This window comes from Ceratotherium simum, chromosome X, assembly GCF_057802395.1.
Source record: "Ceratotherium simum simum isolate JZ-2026a chromosome X, ASM5780239v1, whole genome shotgun sequence".
In the NCBI taxonomy this organism is placed as follows: Eukaryota; Metazoa; Chordata; class Mammalia; order Perissodactyla; family Rhinocerotidae; genus Ceratotherium; species Ceratotherium simum.
This window is the reverse complement of record NC_141940.1, coordinates 83442031-83468296: the sequence shown is the minus strand read 5'-3', so window position 1 is coordinate 83468296 and position 26266 is coordinate 83442031. Positions and strand designations below refer to the sequence as shown.

General features: G+C 36.8%; 2 protein-coding genes across 2 annotated transcripts in view; both read left to right on the top strand.

The window, feature by feature from the left end:
• LOC147911913 (uncharacterized) overlaps window positions 1–26266 on the top strand; it is a 129369-nt gene that overhangs the window by 79780 nt on the left and 23323 nt on the right. The window lies entirely within an intron of this gene.
• On the top strand, window positions 1932–5300 carry UBQLN2 (ubiquilin 2). Its single transcript, XM_004443363.3, has one exon. It carries the CDS (start codon window positions 2204–2206, stop codon window positions 4088–4090), a length of 1887 nt encoding a protein of 628 aa, XP_004443420.1. The 5' UTR covers window positions 1932–2203; the 3' UTR covers window positions 4091–5300.

Here is a 26266-nt window from a genome sequence, read left to right as displayed (position 1 = left end):
GTATTATAACAAATACACATATCTCTACTACCTAGAATTAACTATTGCTATTTTGCTATATTTGCTTCCGTTTTAAAGATGAAATACATTTTTACAGATTTAATCCAATTTCCTTTTAATCACTATCATATGTCCTATTCCATTTTCTCTTCTTCATGGGTGCAAGTTTAGCATGAATCGTTCTAGTATATTTCCAATAGCTTCACATACATATGAATGCATCTATAAATACGAGAGTGTTGTGCTAATTAATTAGATTTTTGGGATCTATACATAATATATTTAGATCTAGTTCATTCCTTTATCTTCTGTATTCTATTAATCATATTAATCATACTATATTAATCCATTCATCTATTGATAGACATCACATACCAGTATTTTTTTTCTTATCTTGAGACTTATTAATGTATTTATGGCCTAAGGACTTGCAAATGCTGTTAAATGCTGGCTGGATACTAAGGAGAAAAAGTATTTTCTGTATGGTATAAACCAGAGTTAGAAATTTATACATAAATTTGAAATTATTTGTTCTATTATTCACGTGCTACATCTTTATTTCTCCTACTTAATCTGTAACTAAATTAGGTAAATATGTTAATGTCTGCCACTACTATTGTGTGCCTGTCAATTTCTACCTAGAACCTCCCCCCAAAATACCTTGTGATCTTTTAAAAGTTATAAATGCAGTGCATACTTATAAAAGCCATCAGAAAATTTAAAATTTTATTAAAAATAAGAAAGGACTAGTTATTCATAATTTCAGCAATAAGTGATAACCACCATTAACATACTGGTGTATAGCATTCCAGATTTCTTTTTACACATGCACTCAAAGACAGTTTATATATACAAACTGTTTAAAAAATAGTTTCAAAATAAAAATATATTTGTTGTATTTTTTGGTATTGAAACATACAGGCTTGTATAATTTATAACTATGCAGAAATATATAAAGCTGAAAGTGAAAATATTCTGTGATTTCCCTATAACTACTGTTTATGTCATGTATACCTTTAAAGGAACTTGATATCATATAAATTAACCTCGCATTTTTTAATCATACTGCGTATTATCTTATTGTATGTTAACATCATATTTCACTAATTCTGTGTAAACAGAAATTGATTATCTTTTAAAATAATGTTTTTAATTGTTGCAGTGTATATACATTATATATATATTTTTGCATCCTTATCCAACTATTTTCATAGACGAGGTCTCTAAATGAGGCATTTCTAAACAAAAGTGGAAATATTTAAAATGTTGGTATATATTTTCAAATTGCCTTATAACAACTTGCACTTCAATTGGCATGAGAATACATTTTTTCTGCTCTCTGTTGAAGATAATGTTTACCATTATTTTTCATCTTTGCCATATTCTTGCCAATATGATAAGGCAGAAGTAAAATCTCATTGTTTTAATTTGAATTTCTTTGATTACTAGTGAGCTTAATCATCCTTTTATATGCCCAGTGGCCATTTGCACTTCTTTTGTAACATGCACGCTCCTCCCAGTCTTCTCCCCGTCCTGCATCGGGAATGTTAATCTTTTCCTTTTTGCTTTGTCAGAATTCTTTATTTTTCATGTTTTACATAGGGTTGGTTCGATCCAGGCTTTCATCCTTTCACTGCCTTATGGACTGCAAATATATGTATATTCTCCCTTGGTCTTTTAATGTCCTTTACAGAAGCTGGCTCCCTTTCCTCTATCCCTCCCTCCTTCTCTCTCTTTTCTCTTTTCTTCTCTCTTTGCTTCTTCCTCTCTTTGTTTCTCTCTCTCTCTCTTTTCAGTACACAAGTTTTTAATTTTGACTGAGTCGAATCTATCATTCCGGGCCTGGCGCCGCGTCAGCAGAGGGGGGCGGGGAGGTGAGCGCGAAACTGGGGGAGGGGAAGGGGCGGGGAGGAGCCGGCGGAGCGGCTGCGGGAGTTGCTGGGAGTGCGCGCGGTGGGATCACAAGCCGGCGGCGGAGGCCCAGAGACGCGAGCGAGGGGACCTCGGCCGGCGGCCTACACAGATCCGTCTCTCCACTGGAGGACCAGGGAACCGCAGTCTTCATCACAGAGGTACCGTGCTCCGCGCTCCCCGCCCGGCCCTGCCCAGCCTGCTGTGGCGGCGCCTGCTTCCTTCCTCCTTCCCTCGCTCTCTCTCTTGCCCGCCCGCGCCTTCCCTGTCTGCCTGCGTCACCGCGGCCGCCATGGCTGAGAACGGCGAGAGCAGCGGCCCCCCGCGCCCCTCCCGTGGCCCTGCTGCAGCCCAAGGCCCTGCTTCTGCTCCGGCCGAGCCCAAAATCATCAAAGTCACTGTGAAGACCCCCAAAGAGAAAGAGGAGTTCGCGGTGCCCGAGAATAGCTCAGTTCAACAGTTTAAGGAAGCGATTTCGAAACGCTTCAAATCCCAAACCGATCAGCTAGTGCTGATTTTTGCCGGAAAAATCTTAAAAGATCAAGATACCTTGATCCAGCACGGCATCCATGATGGACTGACTGTTCACCTTGTCATCAAAAGCCAGAACCGACCTCAGGCCCAGTCCACACAGCCTAGTAATGCCGCGGGAACTAATACTACCTCCGCGTCGACTCCCAGGAATAACTCTACACCTATTTCCACAAATAGTAACCCGTTTGGTTTGGGGAGCTTGGGAGGACTTGCAGGCCTTAGCAGCCTGGGCTTGAGCTCCACCAACTTCTCTGAGCTCCAGAACCAGATGCAGCAGCAGCTTCTGTCCAGCCCTGAGATGATGATACAAATCATGGAAAATCCCTTTGTTCAGAGCATGCTTTCGAATCCCGATCTAATGAGGCAGCTCATTATGGCCAATCCACAGATGCAACAATTGATTCAGAGAAACCCAGAAATCAGTCACCTGCTCAACAACCCAGATATAATGAGGCAGACCCTGGAAATCGCCAGGAATCCAGCCATGATGCAAGAGATGATGAGAAATCAGGACCTGGCTCTCAGCAATCTCGAAAGCATCCCAGGTGGCTACAATGCCTTACGGCGCATGTACACTGACATTCAAGAACCCATGCTGAATGCCGCACAAGAGCAGTTTGGGGGTAATCCGTTTGCCTCGGTGGGGAGCAGTTCTTCCTCCGGAGAAGGCACGCAGCCTTCTCGCACAGAAAATCGAGATCCACTACCCAATCCATGGGCGCCACCACCGGCTACCCAGAGTTCTGCAACCACCAGCACAACGATGAGCAGTGGCAGTGGCAGTGGCAGTGGGTCTGGCAGTAGCTCCACCGGTGCTACCGGGAACACCATGGCTGCAGCCAATTATGTCGCCAGCATCTTCAGTACCCCGGGAATGCAGAGCTTGCTGCAACAGATAACTGAAAACCCCCAGCTGATCCAGAATATGCTGTCCGCGCCCTACATGAGAAGCATGATGCAGTCGCTGAGCCAGAATCCAGATTTGGCTGCACAGATGATGCTGAGTAGCCCAGTGTTCACTGCAAATCCTCAGCTGCAGGAGCAGATGCGTCCACAGCTCCCGGCTTTCCTGCAGCAGATGCAGAATCCAGACACACTCTCAGCTATGTCAAACCCAAGAGCAATGCAGGCTTTAATGCAGATCCAGCAGGGGCTACAAACATTAGCCACTGAAGCGCCTGGCCTCATTCCAAGCTTCACTCCAGGTGTGGGGGTGGGGGTTCTGGGAACTGCTATAGGCCCTGTAGGCCCAGTCACACCCATAGGCCCCATAGGCCCCATAGTCCCGTTTACCCCCATAGGCCCTATTGGGCCCATAGGACCCACTGGCCCTGCAGGTCCCCCTGGCTCCACTGGCTCCAGCGGCCCCCCTGGGCCCACCATATCTAGTTCTGCACCCCGTGAGACCACAAGCCCAACATCAGAATCTGGACCCAACCAGCAGTTCATTCAGCAAATGGTGCAGGCTCTGGCTGGAGTAAATCCTCCACAGCTGCCGAATCCAGAAGTCAGATTTCAGCAACAACTGGAACAGCTCAACGCAATGGGGTTCTTAAACCGTGAAGCAAACTTGCAGGCTCTAATAGCAACAGGAGGCGACATCAATGCAGCCATTGAGAGGCTGCTGGGCTCCCAGCCATCTTAATCACATTTCTGTACCTTGAAAAAATGTATCTTATTTTTGATAATGGCTCTTAAATCTTTAAACACACAAAAAAATTGTGCTTTACTTTCATTTTGATTCTTTTACATCTGTCTAGTTATGAATCTAATATGCATTTTAAGATGGAATCCATCCCTCCCTCTCTCTCTCCCTCCCTCTTTGTTTCTTTCCCTCCCTCCTTCCTTCTTTGTTTCCTTCCTTCCTTCCCTCCCTCCTTCCCTCTTTCCCTCCCTCTTTGTTTCCTTCCTTCCTTCCCTCCTTCCTTTTTCATTCCTTCTCTGTTTTGATGGTGGGAATCAATGCTGTTTCACTCAAAGGTGTTGCATGCAAACACTTCTCTTTATTCTGCATTTATTGTGATTTTTGGAAACAGGTATCAACCTTCACAGTTGGGTGAACAAGTTTTGTCCTACAGATGTCCAGTTTCTTTGCATTTTAAACATTAGCCTATGATAGTAATTTAATGTAGAATGAAAATAATTAAAAGCAAAAGCAAATTATTTGAAGCTCTCTAATTTGTGGTACAATATTGCTTATCGTGACTTTGGCATGTATTTTTGCTAGCAAAATGCTGTAAGATTTATACCATTCTTTGATCTTTTTTGCTATTTGTACACAGTACAGTAAGCACAATTGGAACTGTACATCTAGAAATATTACAACAGAATCTCTGAGCAGAATATGTGTAACCAAATTCAGAAAAAATATAAGAAATATTTCTGGAGCTAGGTATGTCTCACAATTTTGTAGAATCTTACAGCATCTTTGATAAACTTCTCAGTGAAAATGTTGGCTAGGCAAGTTCAGTTAAAATATAGTAGAAATGTTTATCCTGATTATTTCTAAATATACATTTAGTTGTACAGAAAACTTAAAGTGTGACATTGCGTCAACATTTGCAGATTGAATGTATATGACCTTAATCTTTGTGCAGCCCGAAGGATCAGTGTAGTAATGCCAGGAAAGTGCTTTTTACCTAAGACTTCTGCTGAGCTTCTCCCATAAAAAGACCCTAATACACATTTTGATTTGTAATTGGAAATGTAACTTTCACTGAAAGTGTTATGTGATGTTTGCATTACTTTTAACTGCTGCGTAGAAAGGAAACTGTATGTTTTGACTCTATCAGTTATTTCTCTTGTGCACAGGGAAAAATGCATTAAAATGACAAAAAATAAAAAAATTAAAAATGGATAAATCTTTTCCTTTTTTCCTTCTGGCCGTAGGATCATGTTTAGAAGGATTGCCCCACCCCAAGTTTTATATAAATTTTATCCTATATCTCTCTTATTTTAATGGTTTTGTTAAAAAAAAGGTTTTTTTGTCCTATCTGGAATTATTTTGATGTATGGATTTAGGTATTCTAACATTTTTTTTTCCCAAAGGGTTAACCGGTTGTTAGCCGGTTTTTGTCTAATTGTCCACCACCCCCATTTGAAATGTCATACACATATACACTTTCTTCTGTGTTTGAATTCTCTTGAGTACCACTGAACATTGTAGCCCCAGTACACCAGCCTATAGTTATTGAGTTAGAAATATGATTTCATATCTGTTAGGGCAGATCCTCCTACTGATCATTTTTATTTTTGTTTTTCACAATTTTCTGATAATTCTGACATGTTTATTTTACCAGATGAACTTTACAGTTAATAGGTTTCCCCTGCAAAATAAATTGGGAATTTGGTTGGGATTGTCTTTAATTAATATGATGGTGAAAACTACGAATGCAATGCTTTCCAGAAACATGATATGTTGCCTCATTTTTGAAAAGCTTTCTACATCCTTCAAGAGAGTTTTGTTTATTTAAGTCCTGTATAATTTGTGATAAATGTATTCCTAGGGAATACAGACATACAGGAAACAATACTGCGATTGGGAGCTCTTAATTCACTGTGTTACCTATGTGGTCACTTTTGCTATATAGGGGAAGAATGTGCTTTCATAGATTAATTTTAAATTGGCAATTTACTGAAATCATTAATTTCTGAGATATTCAGTTGATCCTTTGAGTTTTTCCTGGTAAGCAATAATATCAATGATAAGTTATGTTCTCCTTCTTTTCAAAATTTATAACATAGTTTCTGACTGCATGGGTTAAACGCTTCCAGAACAGTGCTAAATAATAAAAGTGGCAGTGGTATTCTTGTCTTGTTTCTTATTTTAACCAGACTATGTTTGCTGCAGCAATTCTAAATTGCATTTTTGAAAAAACCTTCCTCTGGGAGCTGGTCAAATAAGTTTGCAGAATGTTGTGTACCATAGCCCCTCTTCGAGAGTCATTGTGCAGTAAATACTGACTAGTATTATTTTTTAGAGGAATATATTTTTTAGGTTAAAGAGTAAAAACTAACTTTGTCTAACGGCACTTCTCAAATTGAATAAAAAACCACTTTGTTTTCTTTTAAACAGACCTGATAACATTTGGCCTATCAGTGTTCCTCAGAACACCAAGTTAGGAAATGGTGATTTATTATTTCACTGCTATATGATGGTGGGTATTTGAGATAATTACAAAGTCTGCCATAATAAATTTTAGAATTTTAATGATATGGATGATTTTATAGGGAGATAAATACTAAAGCCCGTGGCATAGAAAATAACAATATATCAATAGCCATAGGAAAAACCTGATGTTGTCTTAGGCCTGACTCAGACAGTTTAGCAGGTAAGTTTCTTTCAAACATTCAAGGAACAGAGAATTCCTTAATTACAATTGCCAAATTTTTATCTGTTTTGTTTTCTCCTGAAAATATCCAGGTCTTTAATTGATTAATTCTATTATTTTTTGCTTTCTAGTTCATTAATTTTTGTTTATAACTGTATTTACTCTTTTTTTTATTACTTTTAACTGTTCTTCCATCTCTTACATGATGTAATTTCCTCCTGTTATCTTGCAAGCTCTTTTTACAGACTCTGTTTTTGTTTTGGGTTCTCTTCATCTATTATTAATTCACAGTTTATCTATTTACTCATCATTGAATCAAGAACAGTATATCCTGACCTGCTCTCTCTCTCCCTCCAACAAGAGTGGGGCAGTTTTTATATGCTTTCACTGTTGACCTGGTTGTCACCCTCTCTCAAAGCTTATACTGAACACTAGATTATGTAAATTTTTATTACTGGCCCTGTGATCTAGCAGGATGAGGTGGTGGGGAGGGAACTAGGGCTAGAGGCTACCCTAGTAGGAGAAGTTCACTTCAAGAAGGCTTTTCTCATTTGCTCTTTTGGCCTCTACCTCAGGTAGTGGTATCATATATACTCTCACCACTTGTGTGTGTGGGTGTGGGATGCGGGTAAGGAGTGGATATACAACATTGAAACAACTCCTGTTGGTTCATCAAAGAGGACTCTTGTATCAGGTTGAGACCACCATGTTTATTGAGAAACCAGAATCAGAGACTGAGCTTGCCCTCTGAGAGGGCTGCTCCAAATTCTGTTGATCTGCAGTGTCAAAATAGCAACAAATAGAGTAATTCCTGTCAGGGCCTAGCCCAGGGATTCGGGTTAGGGTATCAGGAGAGCCATTTGGCCTGTGTCTCACACTCACAAAGGGACTCAAATTCAGAATTTTGACATTATCCTCAAATGAGTTGATTACTCCAGCCACAGAGCCAGACTGACCTGATGGAAAATGTTCATCACACAGCTTAATTTAGTAAATGTAAAATTTTTAAACTATGTGGCAATTTTGATATTCCTAATTTGGCATTATTTTATTTAAAAAATATACTGGGAGTCTTAAATAAAATCAAAGTTACTCAGGCTCCCCTCAATTTATGAGAGGTTCTCATCCCAGCCTTTTTTATTACCTTCCCCCACCTCCAATCCTTGGTCTTTTAAGCTAGGTGGTAGTAGTGGGTTTCTGCCAGGATTTTCTTGATTTGTCAGTATATCACAGAACTTCAGCTTGGTGATATCCTTCAATATGGCCCCATCAGCATCATGTCACATAAATTCCTTGCGAGTTCTGCTGCCCTTATCGTACAGGTTTCGCTCAATTTTTGTTTCCCTGTGGTCATTTCTGTTGATTTGTGATAGGAAAGGCAAGAATTGAGGACCTGTTTTAATGCTACCATCTTCCCAGAAGCCTGTTAGGAGACTTAGGGGAAAAGCAATTTTCTAAAAATAGAAAAGAGAAGCATGATTTGGTAGACATCAAACTGAAGCTACCCCAAAGAGCAGCTTCCTCAGATGGTGTACATGCTTACCTAGGCTTTAGACACTTGGATGGTGGGTGAAAACACTTGGCAAAAGCTACTCTAAGCCAACAAACTCAAAAGTTTGGGTAAGCCACCCTCAAATAAGAAGTTGTTTGTCTTGACATACATGGGCCACATTATTCATCAAATAGATATGTATTGAGGCATATAGCTCCACTTGTATTGAGGTACCTGAGCACAGATTTGAGCCCCTTAAGACAGTACTTTCAAAATCCAACTTCAGAACTTCTTGACCCAATGTGTAGATTAGCAAACTTAAGGAACTTTCAGGAAAGATTCCATAATTCATTTTTAAAAGAAAAGTTGATGAGCATGAAAGAAAGAAAAAAGATGATTACTTGGCCCTAGCATGGATTTCACGAGATTGTCTTAATTAATTACTCTGTTAGATTGGGATAACAGTAATAGCTAATGTATTCATGATTATGTTCAATTTTCATAACAACCCTGTAAGGTAGTACTATTATTATCTTCTCCAGTTTACAGATAAGGAAATAAGCTAAAAGAGGTTAAGTAATTTTCAAAGGTCACACTGCTATTAAGTGACAGAGTCAAAATTTGAACCCACTTCTGAGATTCCAGAGTGTACACTTAACCAGTTCACTATTTTGCTTCCCTCCGAGTCTATTAAATCATACTGGTCTGTCTGTCTATCATAGAGATTTTATAATAAATTATATGCTAGCTGGCCTCCTTGGTGTTGTTGAGGAGACACATTAGCTGTTGTTAAATGAACACATCTCTGCTGCTATTCACCCTCGAGCCAGTTACATAAAAGTGCATATGTGAGAATCAGCTCTGTCACAATCAATAACTGCAGTTTGGACGTTTGCCTTTCTGACTTTTGAGTTGTGGCTAATATTTTAAACTTCCCTTCAATACATCTGTCGACAGTGGCCTAATACATATGGTATGTCTCCAAATTGGCAATCACATGGGCCACTTGTGCTTCAGCTGCTCTGGAGGATGCCTGCCTTTTTGTTGAGCTGTCTCCCAGAAACCTCAAAAGGCAGTAAACATTGTATACCTCACCACAGCATTTGGCAGTTTCTCAAAATGTCCTTGAGAATAAAATTGAGTAACGTGCTAGATGATAATGACAGGACAGTCAATGGGTTAATAATTTGAATTGACAGTGTCCAACAATGTGTCAACATGGACAAGAGGTTTCTAACCTCAGTTCTGTCTCATTGAAGTTGTCAATGACTGGCATGAAAATGTAAAATAGCTTGCCCACCCCATTGCAAATAGTACAGAATTAGAAGGCAGAATACAGGCACTGGATGTCACTAGCAAGATCTTTAGTAGGCTGAAGAAAAAAATAGCGCAATCTAGCAGGATTAAATTGAATAGGATCAAATGTGAAATCCTATACTTGCATAAAAAAATTCAGTTACCAAAGGTAAGGGGTTATGTGGCTTAAAAATAACATATGTGAAGAAGACTCGTGGTTTTAATTTACTATAAGTTCAACATGAGCCAACTATATGAGGTTATAGTGCACACACTATAATGAAATGAGGCATGGTGTCCAGAACAAGGAAATTATTCATAATATTTTGTTTTGTATTTGATAGTTTATGTTGGGAGATTTGGATCATTTTAGAGTGCCACAATTAAAATGGACACAGACAAACTGGAAAGGGATCAAGATGGTGACTCATTTACAAATAGATATAGACCGATTATTAAATGAGTCAAGAATGTTTTAGTCTAAAGACTGGGTGTTGTGCATTTTTTTCTTCAAATAATTGAAGGCCTTGTCAGATAGAAGGGTAACATTTACTTTGGTAGCTCCAGAGGACAGATCAATTCATATTTACAAGATCAGAATTTTGGCTTACTGTTAGGAACTTTCTAACAATTCATTGAAGATATCCTACTCACTGGAGCTGTTTAAACAGAAGCCCATTTGACAGAAATGTTCAAGAATGGTTTTATGCATCAGGTAGAACTTTGAATTAGAAGACCTCTAAGACTCCTTCTAAAGCTAATATTCTCCCAATCTCTGTCTCTATGTGTTTGTTTATTGTTGTTATTATCTACTACTTAATGAAGGAAATCATGCGGTGTTTGACCTTCTCCCTCTGACTTATTTTACTTTGCATAATACCCTCAATGTCCATCCATGTTGTCACAAATGGCTGGATTTCATCATTTCTTATGGCTGAGTAGTATTCCATTGTGTATATATACCACATCTTCTTTATCCATTCGTCCCTTGATGGGCACTTAGGTTGCTTCCAAGTCTTGGCTATTGTGAATAATGCTGCAATGAACACAGGGGTGCATGTATCTTTACTCATTGGTGTTTTCAAGTTCTTTGGATAAATACCCAGCAGTGGAATAATCTATGCAGAAATAGAAGTATAACGATGTACACCTGAAATTTATACAATGTTATAAACCAATGTTACTGCAATAAACAAAAATTTAAAAAAATAAAAAATAAAAATAAATTAAAAAATAAAGCTAATATTCTCCCAATGGGCTTTTCAGCTTCTCACTGAAATTGTGAGTTCTGGGATCAAAGTTGTTCCAGAATGAAGTCATGTTACAGACTTTTATCCTGCATTTCCTGGTTTAGTAAACAGCAACTCAGAAGTAGACTTCATACGTTTGTTGACATAAAATCTAGGTAAATTCAATTTTAATTTTTTTCTTGATCTTACAGGTGGGAAGAGAACTCAAACTACAAGATCTTAAACTGAATGTCACAGAGTGCTGAGAGCTTGGGAGGAGGAAATAGAAGGGGATGCCTGAGGTCAAAGGACTCTAGTTTGAGGGTGAACGTTACAGGGGTATTCTGACCTCCTGTTTCTCTTGATAATATTCTCCTACCCTCTGTCATTCACAGTAGTGGTTAAAGTGGTGAGAGGAAGCTGAAACTAAGAGTGGAATGTAAGATGTGATGCAGAATGTATATAGATATATATTTTATTCCGTATATAATTCTTTAGTTAGAGCTATCTTTTTGGAGCAGAAAAAAAAGTTTGTGCTTTGCTTTACATGATACCTTGGGTTTCATTACGTCAAATAAATGACCTTGAGATTCTGAGTCATTATGCTTTATATTATTTATAAGTTGCCCCAGAACACCAAAGGGTCTGGAAAAGAGAGTCCTAGTACTGACGACAGGCTGAAACACATCAATTTTTTTATTTGAAGAATATAAATTGAATCTCAAATATGTGTATAAGTGTGTGTGTGTGTGTGTGTGTGTAACTTTGCTTTTTCCAGCTAAATCAAAGTTCCCTCCATATATGCTTATATCGATGAGCTGCCCTCATACATTTCCCATGTAGATATTTGTCTTCTCCATGGGCCTTGATCTGGGTTAACCACATATAATGTGACGAGAGGCCATGGGAAAATTGTCTTGGACTTCTTGCTTCACTTATACTGTTGCTCCCATTTCTGAATGTATTCCTATGTCTAGCTGGTTTCAGCCCCTTTAACTTATTTTTTTTTTTTTACATTTTGTGAGGAAGATCAGCCCTGAGCTAACATCCATGCTAATCCTCCTCTTTTTGCTGAGGAAGACTGGCTCTGAGCTAACATCTATTGCCAATCCTCCTCCTCTTTTTCTTTTTTCCCCAAAGTCCCAGTAGATAGTTGTGTGTCATAGTTGCACATCCTTCTAGTTGCTGTATGTGGGACACGGCCTCAGCATGGCTGGAGAAGTGGTGCGTCGGTGCGCGCCTGGGATTCGAACCCGGACCTCCAGCAGTGGAGCACACGCACCCAACCGCTAAGCCACGGGGCCGGCCCCGACTTATTTTTAAATAAACTTTTTATTTTAAAATAGTTTTAGATTTATGGAAAAATTTCAAAGACAATATAGAGAGTTTCCATATACCCCACACCAAGTTTCCCCTGTTTTTCACATCTTACATTAGTATGGTGTATTTTTTACAGTTAATGAAGCAATATTGATACATTATTGATACATTAAGTCCATACTTGATTCAGATTTCCTTATTTTATACCTAGTGTCCTTTTTCTGTTCCAATATCTCACCCAGGATACCACATTACATTTAGGTATCATGTTTCCTTACGCTCATCTTAGCTGTGACAGCTTCATAGACTACCCTTGTTTCTGATGATCTTGATAGATTTGAGGAATAGTGGTCAGGTATTTTGTAGAATGTCCCTCATTTAGGATTTGTCTGATATTTTTCTCATGATTAAACTGGAGTTATGGATTTGGCAGAGGAAGATCACAGAAATAAAGTGACATTTTCATCATATCATATCAAGCATACATGTTACCAACATGACTTATAACTGTTGATGTTGACCTTGATCACCTACCTTGAGGTAGTGTGTATCAGTTTTATCCAGTGTGAAGTTATTCTTTTTCTCTTCTTTCAATACTATACTGTGTAGAAGGAAGTTACTATGTGTAGCCCATACTTAGATGGAGAGTTATGCTCCAACGCCTAGAGGGTGAAGTATCTATATAATTTATCAGGAATTCTTGTGCATGAGAGATTTGTCTCTCTCCCCATTTATTCATTTAATTATGTATAGACCCATGGATATTTATTTTATACTTTGGATTATAATACAATACTATTTTATTTATTTTGTTGCTCAAATTGTTCCAGCTTTGACCATGGGGTGCTCTTTCAGGTTGACTCACAGGGCCTTTTGACATACCTCCATCATTTTTTTGAGCATTACCTTTTTTTTTTTAAATGTTTTGTTTATTGCAGTGACATTGGTTTGTAACATTGTATAAATTTCAGGTGTACATCATTATATTTCTATTTCTGCATAGATTACTTCATGTTCACCACCCAAATACTAATTACAACTCCTCACCACACACACCTACCAAATTATCCCTTTCACCCTCCTCCATCTCCCCTTGGACTCTGGTAACCACCAATCCAATCTCTGTCTCTATGTGTTTGTTTATTGATGTTATTATCTACTACTTAATGAGAGAGATCATATGGTATTTGACCTTCTCCCTCTGACTTATTTCACTTTGCATAATACCCTCAATGTCCATCCACGTTGTCACAAATGGCTGGATTTCATCATTTCTTATGGCTGAGTAGTATACCATTGTTTATATATACCACATATTCTTTATCCATTTGTCCCTTGATGGGCACTTAGGTTGCAACCAAGTCTTGGCTATTATGAATAACGCTGCAATGAACAGAGGGGTGCATGTATCATTACGCATTGGTGTTTTCAAATTCTTTGGATAAATACGCAGCAGTGGAATAGCTGGATCATATGGTAGTTCTATCCTTGATTTTTTGAGGAATCTCCATACTGTTTTCCATAGTGGCTGCACCAGTTTGCACTCCCACCAGCAGTGTATGAGAGTTCCCTTCTCTCCACATCCTCTCCAACACTTGTTGTTTCCTGTATGTTAATTATAGCCATTCTGACAGGTGTGAGGTGATATCTCATTGTAGTTTTGATTTGTATTTCCCTGATAGTTAGTGATTTTGAACATCTTTTCATGTGCCTGTTGGCCATCTGTATATGTTCTTTGGAGAAATGTCTGTTCAGGTCTTTTGCCCATTTTTTAATTGGGTTGGTAGTTTTTTTGTTGTTGAGATGCAAGAGTTCTTTATATATTTTGGAGGTTAACCTCTTATCAGATGTATGGTTTGGAAATATCTTCTCCCAATGGTTAGGTTCTCTTTTCGTTTTGTTGATGGTTTCCTTTGCTGTGCAGAAGCTTTTTACTTTGATGTAGTCCCACTTGTTTATTTTTTCTATTGTTTCTCTTGCCCGGTCAGACATGGTGCTTGAAAATATGTTGCTAAGACTGAAGTCGAAGAGCGTACTGCCTATGTTTTCTCCTAGAAGTTTCAGTTTCAGGTCTTACATTCAAGTCTTTAATCCACGTTGAGTTAATTTTTGTGTATGGTGTAAGGTAAGGGTCTATTTTCATTTTTTTTGCATGTGTCTGTCCAGTTTTCCCAACAAAATTTGTTGAAGAGACTTAATTTTCTCCATTATGTGTTCTTGGCTCCTTTGTTGAAGATTAGCTATCCATAGATGTGTGAGTTTATTTCTCGGCTTTTGATTCTATTCCATTGATCTGTGTGTCTGTTTTTGTGCCAGTACAATGCTGCTTTGGTTACTATAGCTTTGTAGTATATTTTGAAATCAGGGAGTGTGATACCTCCAGCTTTGTTCTTTTTTCTCAGGATTCCTTTAGCTATTCCGGGTCTTTTGTTATTCCATATAAATTTTAGGATTCTTTGTTCTATTTCTGTGAAAAATGTTTTTGGAACTTTGATAGGGATTGCATTGAATCTATAGATTGCTTTAGGAAGTATGGAAATCTTAACTATGTTAATTCTTCCAATCCAAGAGCATGGAATATCTTTCCATTTCTTTGTGTCTTCTTCAATTTCTTTCAGCAATGTTTTATAGTTTTCGATGTACAGCTCCTTCACCTCTTTGGTTAAGTTTATTCCTGGCTATTTTATTTTTTTTGTGGCAATTGGAAATAGGATTGTATTCTTAATTTCTCTTTCTGCTACTATGTCGTTATTGTATAGCAATGCAACTGATTTTTGTATGTTGATTTTGTATCCTGCAACTTTACCGTATTCGTTTATTACTTCTAAAAGTTTTTTGGCAGATTCTTTAGGGTTTTCTATATACAAAATCATGTCATCTGCAAATAGTGAGAATTTCACTTCTTCCTTTCCAGTTTGGATCTCTTTTACTTCTTTTTCTTGCCTGATTGCTCTGGCTAGGACTTCCAGTACTATGTTAAATCGGAGTGGTGAGAGTGAGAACCACACATCCTTGTGTGGTTCCTGTTCTTAGAGGGATAGCTTTCAGTTTTTCACCATTCAGGATGATATTAGCTGTGGGTTTGTAATATATGGCCCTTATTATGTTGAGGTACTTTCCTTCTATCCCCATTTTATTCAGAGTTTTTATCATAAATGGATGCTGTATCCTGTCAAATGCTTTCTCTGCATCTATTGAGATGATCATGTGATTTTTATTCTTCATTTTATTAATGTGTGGTATTACGTTGATTGATTTGCGAATGTTGAACCATCCCTGCATATGTGGAATAAATCCCACTTGCTTATGTTGTATAATCTTTTTAACGTATTGTTGTATGCGATTTGCTAGTATTTTGTTGAGGATTTTGCATCAATGTTCATCAGTGATATTGGCTTGTAATTTTCTTTATTTGTGTTGTCCTTGTCTGGTTTTGGTATCAGGGTTATGTCGGCTTCATAGAATGAGTTAGGGAGCTTTCCCCCCTCCTCAATTTTTTTTGAAGTTTTTGAGAATGATAGGTATTAAGTCTTCTTTGAATATTTGGTAGAATTCACCAGGGAAGCTGTCTGGTCCTGGACTTTTATTTTTGAAGAGGTTTTTGATTATGGTTTCGATCTCCTTACTGGTGATTGGTCTATTCCAATTCTCTATTTCTTCTTGATCCAGTTTTGGAAGGTTGTATGATTCTAAGAATATATCTGTTTCTTCCAGATTGTCAAATTTGTTGGCATTTAGCTTTTCATAGTATTCTCTTATAATCTTTTGTATTTCTGAGGTGTCTGTTGTAATGTCTCCTCTTTCATTTCTGATTTTACTTATTTGAGCCTTCTCTCTTTTTTTCTTGGTAAGTTTTGCTAAAGGTTTGTTAATTTTGTTTATATTTTCAAAGAACCAGCTCTTGGTTTCATTAATTTTTTCTATTGTTTTTTTAGTCTCTATTTCATCTGTTTCTGCTCTGATTTTTATTATTTCCCTTCTTCTAATGATTTTGGGCTTTGTTTGTTCTTCTTTTTCCAGTTCCTTTAGGTGCATTGTTAGATTGTTTATTTGAGATTTTTCTTGTTTGTTGAGATAGGCTTGTATTGCTATAAACTTCCCTCTTACAACCGCTTTTGCTGTATTCCATAAATTCTGGCATGTCGTATTTTCATTTTCATTTGTCTCCAGATATTTTTTGATTTCTTCGTTGACCCAATCGTTGTTCAGTAGCATTTTGTTTAATCTCCACATATTTGTGGATTTTCTGATTTTCTTCCTGTAATTGATTTCTAGGTTCATACCATTGTGGTCAGAAAAGATGCTTGGTATTATTTCAGTCTTCTTAAATTTATGGAGACTTGTTTTGTGGCCTAATATGTGATCAATCCTGGAGAATGTTCCATGTGCATTTGAAAAGAACGTGTATTCTTCGGTTTTTGGATGGAATGCTCTGTATATATCTACTAGGTCCATCTGTTCTAGTGTGTCATTTACGGCCAATGTTTCCTTATTGATCTTCTGTTTGGATGATCTATCCATTGGTGTAAGTGGAGTGTTAGAGTCCCCTACTATTATTGTGTTACTGTCTATTTCTCTTTATATGTCTGTTAATAATTGCTTTATATATTTAGGTACTCCTCCATTGGGTGCGTAGATATTTACAAGTGTTATATTTTCTTCTTGGATTGTTCCCTTGATCATTATATAATGCCCTTCTTTGTCTCATTTTACAGTTTTCTTTTAAAGTCTATTTTGTCCGATATGAGTATTTCTACCCCAGCTTTCTTTTCATTGAGCATTTCCTTACTTTATGGCACTACAAGATGCTCCAGCTCATTTGTATATTTCTTGGCTCACTTCTCCAGTGAGCCATGGTCCATTTATTGAAGAATGGTATTAGAAACCAAGACCTGGGTGCTAGATGTTCTCATTACTACTGGGACTTCATTGCTTCTAGGGCTTCTCAGCTGACAGAGGAAGGAAATATGTGCATTATACTAAGCCATCTCTATACACATATCTATAAATATTTCTTCTATATGTAATCATCTGTATTTTAAGCTAAATATGAGATCTTGCTGATGTCTCCAATTCTCCTCCATTACCAAAAGGACCGTTAATAGTCCATATGAATCATTCAAGCCTCCTCCCCTTACTTTTCTGTAACATCCCACTCCAACAGTGAGAAACTTGGCTCCCACCATCTGCCATCCATTTACTCAATTGTTCAATTCCACTATAGAGCAGTATCTGAATTTTTAACTCCTATCCCTGTGGGAAACAACTTTATCAACTAGAGTATAGTTCATATGATTAGTTTCTTTTGCCTTCAGTCTTACAGACTCCACTCATTTCCAAAGTTACTTAAGTCATTGCCATTTAGTTAGGTTGTTTCATATATTTGTTATACAGTTGGATTGTTTTGTCACATTCTACATTCCATCCTGGCAACCCTCACCTCCTAAATGATTTTTAAAAAATTTGCATACATTAAGATGAACCATTACAGTAAAATGTAGAATAATTTTACTGCCCTCAAAATCCTCTGTGCTTCACCTATTCAACCCTCTGAACCCCTGGCAACTACTGAACATTTTATCATCACTATAGTCATATAATTGAAATCATACAGTATATAGCCTTTTCAGAATGGTTTCTTTCACTTAGCAATTTGCATTTAGGATTCATTGATGTCTCTTTGTGGTTTGATACCTCATTTCTTTTTAATCACTGAATAACATTCCATTATATTAGTGTACCACAATTCGTTTATCCATTTACCTATTGAAGGACATATCGGTTGCTTTCAGTTTTGGTGATTATGAATAAAGCTGCTATAAACATTCATATGCAGATAGTCTCTTTGATTTGGTCTTTTATTTTCCAAATTCATGCTTACCCTTTAGCCTTTAAAAAATAATTGCTTTATTATAAAAGGAATATATACTCATTATAAAATATATTTAAAATGTAAATTTTGGGATGGTGAACATGATGTAATCTATACAGAAATAGAAGTATAATGATGTACACCTGAAATGTATATAATGTTATAATCCAATGTTACCGCAATAAAAAAAAGAAAAAATATATAAAATATAATGAAGAAAATAAGAAAATGCACTCATAACTAGAGACAACCAGTATAATTTTAATGTTTTTACCCAGTTTCATACATTTTTAATTATGCATTTTAAAAATTTGATATGCCATAAATACAGTTTTTTAATCTTTCTTTTTAAATTTAACTTTTTGTTAGAAACATTTTCTCTTTCATTGCCAGATTTTCACTTTTAAATTTGAAAGGTGGCATGTATTTCTTATAAAAGAAATTTTCAGAAATGTATGAAGAAGAAAATCTTGACCCTACCCACATCCAATTCCCAGCACAAAAGGAGGATAGAGGGACATCGTGTTAACATTTTAGTTAATATTGAGATAATATATAAAATTTGTTATATATATATATATATATATGTATATCTTATTTTCCTATTAGGGTATTATTTTTTCACATTAATAAAAAGATATAAATATATATATATTTATATAACATTTAAAAATTTTTCCAAGTCAGAAAATAGAGATTTACTTCATTCTTTCCATCATTTATTAATCTCCTGTTAATGCACCTTTAGGTTGTTCTCAATTTTCCCTTATAAACATCACTCTGGTTATCTTACTTGTACATTTGACTTTGCTCACCTCTTATTTTTGTAGGATAAATTTTTAGAAGTGGAATTGCTGAGTAAGAAAGTTCACACATTTAAAATATAAATATATAATGCCAAATTACCATTCAAAAAGGCTGTACCCATTTAGACCCCTACCAAAAATGTACAATCCGTATTTCTCAACATTTTCTCTGTTCTCATCAGTGAACATATGAAATGTAAACTAATACATCTTTGTTGTTTCACTTTCCTTGTTTTTGATGATGTGTGAGGTTAAGAATTTTCTATATTTAATGACCATTTGTATTTCTCCTTATATGAATAAGCTGTTCATACTCAGCCCATTTTCCTGTTAGGGGATTTTTTTTTTTTTCATATTGATAAAGAGAGATCTTTGTATATTAAGTATATTAGTTCTTTGTCTTTCGCACTAGCTTCATACCTTGTTTTCCCCAGTCTATTATTTGGCTGTTAACTTTGTTCAAAGTTATCACTCAGTTTTCCAGCTTCTTGTGTTTAAATCCCTCAGTCTCTTCCTTTAGAGCATCTAAAGGTTTTAGATTACATTTTTTTGTCATTTTTTAAAAAACACTTCCCACTATAAGTTGTAGAAAGTCATATACATTTTAGTTTAGAAATTTTTTTTTATGTTTAAATTTTTACTTCGTCTGTATTTTTGTGTGTGTGTATGGTTAGAGGTAGAGATATAATATTTGTTCCAAATGTATAGCCAATTTTCCTAACATCATTTATTGGACAACCTATCCTTTATGCACTGATTCGAAATCCCATGTTCATGTTATATTGAATTTCTATATATATGTGTATCTGTTTTTGGAGTTTCTGTTCTCTTCTAGTGATATATTTCTCTATTTTTCCCCCAGTTGCAGACTGTTTTAATTATTGTGATGCTAGTTTTAATCTCTGGTAAGGAAGTCCCCTCTCAGTAGTTCTTCTGCTAAATCTTCTTGGCCATTCTGCATTTTTTTCTTACAGAGGAAGTTTAGAATAAATATACCATATACCCCCCAAAGTCCCATTTGATTTTGAGAGGAATTATATTAAATGTGTAGATTAATGTAGGGAGAATTGACATTTTTGCAGAACTGGGTTTTCTCTCACGGAATTGGTATGCTTCTTCATTTGTCTTATGTCGCTCAGTTAAGTTTTATAATGTTCTTTATATATTTATTGTACTTTTATTGTTAGTTTTTAAACTTTCAAAACAATGTTATGTAATAGTGGAAATAGGAGACAACCTGGTCTTGTTCCTGACTTTATTAGAAATGAATTTCATGTTTCATCTTTAAATATATTTGCAGTTGGCTTCTTATAACTGCTATTTATCAAGTTAAGGAATTTGTTATTTAATTTTGGAGTCTTTTTTTTCAAGTCAGAAATAGAAGTTGAATTTTATTAAATATTTTTTGGATGTATTAGAATAGTCATATGGTATCTCTTTTTTTTACATACTAATGTGTTAAAATACCTTATTAGTATGTTGACTCATTCTTGTGCTTTTGGCCTAAACTCTACTTCACCAAGGTGTATTATTCTTTAAGTGTGCTCCTGGATTTGATTTGCTGATATTTCACTAGAATATGTGCATTTAGAATTTTATGGTTGGTTTTTAATTCTCTCAAATGTCTAGTGAGATTTTATCAATTGCTTATATTTATACATTCAGATTGATCAGCATATAGCTGGCATGGGGAACTCAGAAATCATGAAGGTCAGTTTTCAGTACCCTCCTCTCTCCTTCCCTGGAATCCAGCCAACTGATGTAGGCAGAAGTATCAGGCAACAAACCCCATTTAAATAATTGACACCAAATTAAGCATACCATGATCTGCTGCTCTGCATATGTGTTTTGATTGTATTCCTCAACCGAGATTTTTGTCTTTGTCTAACTCACTTCCTAGGCTAGTTCTAGGAAAGAAAAAATATGTCCCTGCCTAGTGGAGTGCTTTCTCATCCAGCCTTTGTTCCAGACTCTATCTCAACTTTCCTTGAAGAACATCATTGAGGCTGAGAGGGAGATATTGTCACACATAAAATGAAGTGTTCCCTATTGTTCTGGAAGCTCACTCAGCTTCCAACTCTCTCTCATCTCATTTAGGGAAATCAGTGGGATGTTTTAATAGTATCTTCATTTATTACCTTCCACAGTTTAGTAGATGCAATTTTCCTCTCTATTTTGGATTCTTATGTTTTTTTTTTCCAGTAGAAATTGAGGAGAGGGGTTCTTATTTTGTAGTTTTTCATAAAACCTTCTTGTTATTGAGGAAGGAAGTTGACATCTCCAGTCTGGTTTCTAGTGTTTCCTTGGTAATGGCTTATCATACTACTGGTCATGTGGGATAAACAGTACATATTACCCAAGTATGGCCCCTAGGATCCCAACCCTGGCACTAGAGCACCTGTTTATTGCCCTGGTTGGGAAATAGTTACCCTAAGAAATAAAGCTATGATGTCAAAACACAAAAGATGAGCTTGGATGGGATTAAAAGATTGCAATACTGCAATTAATTGAAGTCTTTAATATGTCTATAAAGAGAGTATGTAACATGTCACTCAGATGGTTTGGTGAGTCAAAGAAGCATGAAATCGAGATTTACTGAGGCAAAAGACAGTGCGCATCAGGCGAGACAATACCTTCATCTGTAAATCTCTGTTTTGTCATTTGAAGTTTTTAGATGCTAATGCCATTGGATGTTAAACCATATGATTAACTCCCCTAGCTATGCACACTCTCCAAGAAGCTTTCAGATAGTTTGGTTTCCCTTGCCATCTTCCTACTACGAAAAAATGAACAGATCAGTTTGGGGCAATAGGGATGCCCTCTTTTGAGCTATAGTTCATTCAGCAAATTTAAAAACTGGGACACTAGTGTAGATACATCAGTACCCTCTAAGTTCTGTCAGCTTGATACTGCTTCTGAGATTCATGAAACCTAGAACACTAACTCATTCAATCAAATACTCAAACCTACAAGGTGAGGAGAGACCCTTGACGTTTGTGAGTTCACCTAGATAATGCCAATCTGGGAAGCCTTGTGGAAGTAGGCCAACTAGCCTTCCCTCAGAACATGCAGTCCTTACCCTAAATCTTGCCAACTACTACAGTTGCTATGTCTGAGATTTGGAGCAAATCATAGATTCATAGATTCTTTAGGCTATGAAAGATCATCTTCTCAAAACATCCACCTGATACTTCGCTTTTATCTGTCACACAACTTGAATATCTCCAATTTCAAGTAATTCAGAACACTTATTTAGGAAAAATATTTATTGAAGTAGAACATACATACTGGAAAATACACATATCATAACTACAGCTCAATGAATTTTTAAAAAGTGAACAAACCCATATAATTAGCACTCAGATAAAAAAAAAACATTACTAGCACTTCAGAAGCCTCTTCATGCCCCCTTCCAGTCATTATCTCCCAAGAATAACCACTATCCTGACTTGTAACAGAATAGAAGTTTTGCCTGTTTTTGAATTGTATATAAATGGAATAATCAAGTGTGTATTCTTTTGTGTGTCTGGCTTCATTTAATTACCATTATGCTTGTGAGATGCATCCATGTTGTTGGGATATGCTGCATTTATTTATTTTTTATTATTTTTTGCTGAGGAAGATTTGCCCTGAGCTAACACCTATGCTGATCTTCCTCTATTTTGTATGTAGGTCGCCACCGCAGCATGGCTGCTGACGAGTGGAGTAGGTCTGCACCTGGGAACCAAACCCAGGCCACTAAAGTGGAGCACACTGAACTTAACCACTAGGCCACAGGGCCAGACCCCCATTTATTTTTATTAAGGTGAAATTCAGGTAGAAAAGTTGGCTATTTTAAAGTGCAAAATTCAGTGGCATTTAGTATATTCACAGTGTTGCACAACCATCACTTTTATCTAATTCCAAAACATTCTTATCACCCCAAAAGTAAATCCTGTATCCATTAACCAGTCTCTTTCCATTCCTCACTCTCCTCCCACCTCTAGCAACCATTATTCTGTATCCTGTGTCTATGCATTTACTTATTTTGGATAAATCATATGTGTTACTTTTTTTTTTTTGTGAGGAAGATCAGCCCTGTGCTAACATCTGCCAATCCTCCTCTTTTTTTGCTGAGGAAGACTGGCCCTGGGCTAACATCCGTGCCCATCTTCCTCCACTTTATATGGGACACCACCACAGCATGGCTTGCCAAGCGGTGCATCGGTGTGCACCTGGGATGCGAACCGGTGAACCCCGGGCTGCCGCAGCGGAGTGCACACACTTGACAGCTTGCACCACCAGCTAATGTGTTACTTTTAATGACTGACTTCTTTTACTTAGCATAATATTTTCAAGATTCATCCATGTTGTAGCATGGATTCCTTTTTTATGGCTGATATAGATAGGTGACACTTTGTACGTTAATCAGTTGATGGACCTTTGGATGGTTTCTACCTTTCAGCTATTGTGAATCATGCTACTATGAAAATTAGTATACAAGTTTTTATTTGAACACTTGTTCTAAATTCTTTTGGATATATATCTAAGAGTGGAATTGCTGGGTTGTATGGAAATTCTATGTTTAACTTTTTGGGGAACTGCCAGATTATTCCAGGATCCCGCACTCTTTCACCTTCCCACTAGCAATGTACAAGGATTCAAATTCCTCCACATCTTTGCCAGCATTTGCTATTTCTCCATGTTTTCTGATTACAGTCATCCTAATGGGTGTGAAAAGGTATATCATTGTGGTTGTGATTTGCATTTCCTTAATGACTAATGATGAGCAATTTTTCATGTGTGTATTGGCCATTTGTATATCGTCTTCAGAGAAAAGTTTATTCAAGTCCTTCGCCTATTTTTAAATTGTTTTTTTTTTTGTCCTTTTCTTGTTGAGTTGTAAGGGTTCTTTATATATTTACTGGATACAAGACCCTTATTGGATATATGATTGTATTAGTTTACTAGGGCTGCCATAACAAAATACCACAGACTAGGTAGCTTAAACAAGAGAAATTTATTTTCTCACAGTTCTGGTGGCTAGAAGTCTGAGATCAGGGTGTCAGGATGTTTGATTTCTTCTGAAGCCTCTCTCTGGCTTGCAGATGGCTGCCTCCACTGTGTCCTCACATGGTCTTTCCTCTGCTCACATTCTTGGTGGCTCTTTTTGTGTGTTCTAGTCTCCTCTTCTTATAAGGACAATAGTCAGATTGGATTAGAGCTCACCCTATGGGCTTCATTTTAATTTAATCACCACTTGAAAGGCCCTATCTCCTAATACAGTCACATTCTGAGGGGTTAGGACTTTAACATATGAATTTTGAGGGGTTGGGGCACAATTCAGCCCATAACAATGATTTACAAGTTTTTTCTCCCATTCTGTAGATTGTCTTTTCACTTTCTTCATAGTGTCCTTTGATGTACAAAAGATTTAATTTTCATAAAGTCCAACTTATCTGTTTTTCTTTTATTGCTTTGCTTTTGGTGTCATCTCTAAAATCCCATCGTCAAATCCAAATTCATGACGATTTACCCCCATGTTTTGTCCTAAGAGTTTTATAGTTCTCATGTTTAGGCCTTTGATCTATTTTGAATTAATTTTGTATGTGGTGTAAAGTAAGAGTCTAACTTGTCATTCTTTTATGTGTAAACTTACAATTCTCCCAACATCATTAATTGAAGAGATAATTCTTTCCCAAATGAATGGTCTTGATACTTCTCAAAAATCAATTGAGCATAGATATTTGGGTTTATTCCTGCATTCTCTGTTCTGTTCCATTAGTCCATATGTCTGTTCTTATGCCAGTACCACACTTTTCTGATTACTGTAGCTCTGCAGTATTTTTGTTTTGGACTTTTTGGTAATGTGTTTATTTTTCATTGTTAAAGAAATTCCTTCTCATTTGTAAATGAGTACCCTTGTTCATTTTTTCTTTGTCTTATTTTTTTATTGTATTGTTTTGTTATTGTTGAGTTGTAGGTGTTCTTTATATAGTCTGGATATTAATCCCTTGTCAGATATATGAGTTGCAAATATTTTCTCTCATTCCATAAAATGCCTTTTCACTCTGTTGCTAGTGTACTTTCATGCATAAAAGATTTTTTATTTTAAAGAAGTCCAATTTATCTACATTTTTCTTTCATTGCCTGTTTTTTTTTTTAATTTTTTGTTTATTGCACTAACATTGGTTTATAACATTGTATAAATTTCAGGTGTACATCATTATAGTTCTATTTCTGCATAGATTACATCATGTTCACCACCCAAATACTAATTACAACCCATCACCACACACACGTGCCAAATTATCCCTTTCACCCTCCTCCCTCCCCCCTTCCCCTCTGGTAACCCCCAATCCAATCTCTGTCTCTATGTGTTTGTTTATGGTTATTATTATCTACTACATAATGAAGGAAATCATATGGTATTTGACCTTCTCCCTCTGACTTATTTTACTTTGCATAATACACTCAATGTCCATCCATGTTATCTGTATTTTTGTTGTGTCCAAGAAATCATTGCAAATTCCAATGTCATGAAGCTTTTCTCCTACATTTTCATCTAAGAGTTTTATAGAATTAGCTCTTATGTTTAGATCTTTGATCTATTTTGAGTTAATTTTTGCATATGGTGTAAAATAAGGTTCCAACTTCATATTTTTGTATTTGGATATCCAGTTTTCCCAACATCATTTGTTGAAGAAGAGATTATTCTTTCCTCATTAAATGGTCCTGGAACCCATGTTGAAATTATTTGGCCATACATGTGAGATTTATTTCTGGCCTCTTTATTGTATTACATTGGTCTGTATAGAATCTTTTGTGCCAGTACCACACTGTTTTAATTACTGTAGCTTTGTAGTAAGTTTTGAAATTAGGAAGTGTGAGACCTCCAAGTCCATTCTTTTTTGAGATTGCTTTGACTATTTAGTGTCCCTTGAGAGTCCATATACATTTTAAGATGGGTTTTTCTATTTTTGCAAAGAAAATGTAATTGGGATCTTGATAGGGATTACATTAAATCTGTAGATCGCTTTGGGTAGTATTTTCATCTTAAAAATATTAAACTTTCCAGAGGCAGAGTCAAGATGGCAGTGTAGGCAGACTCTGAACTCACCTCCTCCCGTGGACACAGCCAATTTACAACTACTCGTGGAAAAATTACCCCTGAGACAGAACTGAAAACTGGATAAGAGGATCTCTTGCAACAATGAACAATCCTAACTGGGGTAGAAGAGGCAGAGACTCCCTTCCAGAGAGGAAAAACGCCGCCTTCACAAGCTGCCAGCTTCACGGCCGCCGGGAGCAGCTCACAGGTACGCACCCTTCCTGTAGGCGCGGGGTCCTGAGCCGGGGAGCGCCCCTGCTGTGGGCATTTTGTGGACCCAGCACAATCGACACCAGCGGCATAATATCTGACTTTGCCTGCTACTAAAGCATTGGGGAGCACCCCCAGAAAACCCGGTTCACAAAGAAACTAAAACTGGCTCTTA

Coding starts and splice junctions, on each gene's coding strand:
- UBQLN2 (XM_004443363.3), top strand. CDS start 2,204: ATGGCTGAGAACGGCGAGAGCAGCGGCCCCCCGCGCCCCTCCCGTGGC.